The 4,756-nt window shown below is 29.6% G+C and overlaps 1 protein-coding gene across 1 annotated transcript in view; it reads right to left on the bottom strand.

Moving 5' to 3' along the window:
- LOC108691844 (dynein heavy chain 7, axonemal) overlaps positions 1–4,756 on the bottom strand; it is a 40,429-nt gene that overhangs the window by 19,279 nt on the left and 16,394 nt on the right. Inside the window, exons 19-20 of the mRNA XM_018199774.1 lie at positions 3,666–4,206; positions 963–1,474 (exon numbers count right to left, since the gene is read on the bottom strand). Of these exons, the coding sequence (XP_018055263.1) occupies positions 963–1,474; positions 3,666–4,206 (1,053 nt within the window). The remainder of the gene's footprint in view (positions 1–962; positions 1,475–3,665; positions 4,207–4,756) is intronic.

Genomic DNA, 4,756 nt, shown 5'->3' with positions numbered 1-4,756 from the left:
TATATATATATATATGTATAAATGTATATTATTTTATTATTTAAAAGTCCTTAATACACAGGATGAGTCACCTGCGCATTTTCTTTCTTTAAAATATTGGGAATATCAAGTAAATTAATTATAGCATTTATACACAATTTTTTTAAATACATAAACTTACAAATATTTTCCAAACGTTGCTATATAAGAATTGTTTAATCATTCTTGTACACTTGTAACAATAATGTCATAAAAATTAACTCAAAACAACCCATCGTGTATAATAAAAATGACTAGAAAGTCGTCATATGGATATTAAAGAGAAGTAATCCAAGTAATATGTTTGAATTTCACTCAAATATGTTTTAGTACTTATTTTCTATTAATTCAATTGGCGAAACATAATATTAAAAAATTCGCGAAAAATTTGCAATGAAAATTTTAGAATTTTTATTTAAATTGCGAATATTATTCGTATAATTGCGCAAACGCAATTATTAAAATAACGTTATGATTACAAAATAAGTTTTTTACATACGTTGCCTGATCATTCATTTAAATTTACATTCTGTAAAAAGTTACATAAAGAGGCGCACAAGAAACTTTTGATGCAAATTTGTCAAATACTTGAATATTACATCGTGCCACTTGCTTATGAATTAATGAAGAGTAGTAAAACATAAAGTTAGACAAGGTCTGTTTACACTACCTTCCCTTGTAAGATCCAGTAAAAACCGAATAATGCATTTTTCTACTTAGTTGATGTATATTAACGTATCGGTCTAATGTTATTTATTATTATCTATTAAATTATTCATGAAGTGAAGATAATATAAAGTGTGATATATTTTTTTTAAAGAACAATTTCAAAAAAAAAAGATATAGGAGCAAAAATATCATTAATTTTACATTCACTTTCTTCTTAAAAAACAAATTAAGAAAATAATTTTGTACGATTTCTATTTTAATAGTTGACATCATACCACACTGACGATGGCTTCGGGAGTAGAAAGCAGCACACCCTGAATGACCCGCGAGAAATCTCGCAGATTGAACAGATAATGTGACTTTGCGGGGGTCGGCAGCAGGTTCATTCTCGTCTCCTTATACACGTCCAGAGTGGCGTAGACTAATTGATCAATGCACGGGTCAAAAAACTCTGGGAAATCACGGGTAGCAAAGTGCCAGGCGGTAATCTTGCTAAATATAGTGACCAGGACATCGTCATCGAACTCCGAGATTGCCAGGGTGACGAAATGCCGCTTAAACCGTGGCGTGACGTCACGTCCGCCGACAGGCGGACCCATCGCGCACATCAGCTGGACGTCTACGAGCTTGATCGGTACCACGTTCTTCCGATCGTACCAAGTCCAGTGATCGAGCCATTGACGCAAAAGTTCGATGGGAGGCTGCGCGCCAAATTGTTCCTTCTGCGGCATCGACACGTCGTCTACGAAGATCACCCAGTGCTGGCCGGGCGGCGCACCATACAGACCTTATTAGAAATAATTATTAAATAATAATAGTGATGATCATGATAATAATAATAATGATCATAATAATGATAATGATAACTAAAGATAAATGGGCTTTTCGACAAATTTAAAAACACTTTGAATAAAAAATGATGAAATTACAAATGTAACAATTAATATGTATAAAAACAATTATTTTCAAAACAGACTTTTGCCTAAAGTCTTCTCTATCTTTATAACTGGTCAAGTTTTTTTGTGGCAAAAAGATAAAATTACAAATGTATCTTAAACCGATATTTATGATAGGTCCATATATTTAAGACCGTTTTATATAAATACAGTGTTAAGATATCATAAGCCAATCACAGACTGATATACAGTTGGTTCTTATATGTACATATGACGTCTTAAGTATAATCTAGAAAATGTTATAAACTTAAAACTATCTTAAGTAATGTCTCGGAGATGTATTAGCATCTTAAGACATTACTTAAGACAGTCTTAAAATAAAGACGGATAATGAATATCAGCCACAAAGCATAGCTTAAGATGTTATTTAAGACGGTCTTAAGATAAGAACAGACTGTAAATATCAGCATTATAATAATTAAAGAATTATTTTCGAAATAGCATTTTGCCTTTCCCGCTTCTAAAACCCATCAAGTGTTATATTTTTTGCGATACTTTAAACGGCCGCATTTCTATGTCGATCATGCAAACTCAACGAAAAAGTTTCAGCTTCAAGATCATACACGGAGCTGAAAACAAATTATTTTTTTTAACTTCGCCCGAGATGTTCCAAAAAGCTTAAAAAGTCTCTTCTTTAAAATACTCTTGAGCAAAGTTAAAAACAACTTTCTTTTTTTGCAAAAAAAAACTTAACGAGATTTTGATCTCGTACTTTAAAATAAGTTTAAAATGCTTTTTAAAAAAAGCTTTATAATTATTTTCTACAATTTTTTCTAAAATTTCTAAAATTATAGAACTTTATGGTTTGAAATGTCCTTTTAATTTTATTAGAAGAAGCAATCTTAATAATCTCCAGTAATAATTATTAATTTATATACATTATCTTAATAATTTATATATATATATATCTTAATTGTTTATATATACATATATTAAATAAAATATTTAAACAAAATATTGTCATCTGTCAATAACAATTTCAAAAGTGGTAAGACCTATAAAATTGACCTCACAAATAACGACTTCTTTATCTGACACATGATTTTAAAGTAATTTCAATAATTATACAATATAATAATACATGAAAAGAACAAATATAAGAAATGCTGAAATATTAAAAGTAGTTTAGTAGATACAGATCTGAAAATAATTATATTAGACCATCAAAACAATGATGTAGGGAACAAAATAATTATGTAGGAAAGCATAATAAGCAATGCTGTAATAAGTTTTAATGTTCTAGCAATTAGTGTTTTATACATTCTCATTTTCCAAGGATAATCCTCAGATTGAACTTTGTGTCCTCGAACAAAGTTTGTCCCCAGATTGTCTTCAAATTTATCATTCTTGGATTATTGGTACTACGGAAAAGATATTATTATAACAATATATGTATGTACAACATGATATTTTAGTACAATATATGTATGTACAACATGATATTAAGGCATGCCCAGTTTCATAATTCTGTGATTATCGATTCTATTCCATCGATAATAACCTAATTGCTGCAAATGTATTAATTGTCTTATTGTTGTAATTATCGCTGAAATGAAAAACAATTGATGAACAATTACATCTTATTTGATCCATTTCTTTCTTCTTGTTCTATCTCATTTTGGTGTATAGAAAAATAAATATTACAATGTTAGCACTGATAATAATGTGCTATTGATAATAATTAAAAAAATATGGTAAACATTAAAAATATTTGTATAACATTAATATATTAAATTCCGGTTTATACAATTTGTTAAACAATATAAAATAATATATAAAATAACAGTAATTTTATATATGGATTAACTTTTCTTGTGTGCCACCATATTTCGCAAAAAAGTTGAAACCTGACCTCGAATTCAATAAAAAGATCTAGTAATCTAATAACGTTACATAATTATAATATTTTGATAATCTAACAAAATTACTTTCAGATCTGTATCTTGTTACTTTTAGATACTTCAGCAAAACTGTTTTTCCGTGTAATTTTAATAAAACGAATATTTAAATTGAGAGACAAACCTTTCTTCCTTCGATCCAATTTGCTCATAATGATATCCTGTGTCTGATTGGCGGTAGTTTGTGCCGAAAATATCACAAAGAGTGGTTTGAAGATCTCGGGATTGCTCTTCAGCAGGAACTCCATAATATAAACAGACTTTCCGGTGCCCGTCGGTCCGACCATAAGGACTGGCTTGTGATGGCGAACGAGATAAAAGAAGAGATGGAAATATCGGATGGTCTCCACCGTGAAGACGATGATCTGGTTCACCGGTATGTCTTTGGGAATCGGCGGAACATCCTTCAGATCCTCCAGCCAGAGTTTCCACTTGCCCTTACCCTCTTTGATGTACTTATAGTCGAAGACCGATCCAGTGATCGGCAAAGAGACTATATAGGGTTCCGTCGGATTGCCGATTTCCGGCGATATGCCAAAGCGTTGACGAACTTCCTCAGGAAATTCACGTTCCGTCAACGCCCTGAAGAGAATATTAAACCACTCGCGATAGTTGGCCATCAGTATGACGCCCATCGCCCAGATGCACGAGAAAAAGAAGCAGCCCTGTGAAAAGAATAAGACTGATATTCATAGATCGTTCTTATTTTAAGACAATAAACATTGACGGATTCACGAAAAAGAAACTATAAAAGCGCTCTCCCTTTGAATTCTTTTTTTTCATTTTTTTCAAAAAACATTTATAACGAAATGTTATATAATATTTTGAATTAATTATAATTTTGATGTTCCAAAAATATTTAATTTAAGAATTATTTAATTTAAGAAATTTCTACACTGAAAAAAAATATAGTCAATTTTAATAAATATTTAGTGTGTGAATACTACCAACTAAATATTTATTAAATATAAAGATATGTTTATTTGATACAAGTAATGTTAATTTGATTTAACAATCTCTTATTTTATTGACCAAATATTTATTTAGTATAAGTAAATGTTTAGTTAGCAGTATTGACTTAAATATTTATTAAAATTGACTATATTTTTTTCTCAGTGTAAATATAGAAAACATAGATTCTATTTATATTCTTCTTCTTCTTTTGTCTTAACATAATTTTAAATAAACATTTTATAAATTGTACATTTAAATAAT

This window comes from Atta colombica, unplaced genomic scaffold (genome assembly GCF_001594045.1).
Source record: "Atta colombica isolate Treedump-2 unplaced genomic scaffold, Acol1.0 scaffold53, whole genome shotgun sequence".
NCBI lineage: Eukaryota > Metazoa > Arthropoda > Insecta > Hymenoptera > Formicidae > Atta > Atta colombica.
This window is presented reverse-complemented; position numbering and strand designations above follow the sequence as displayed.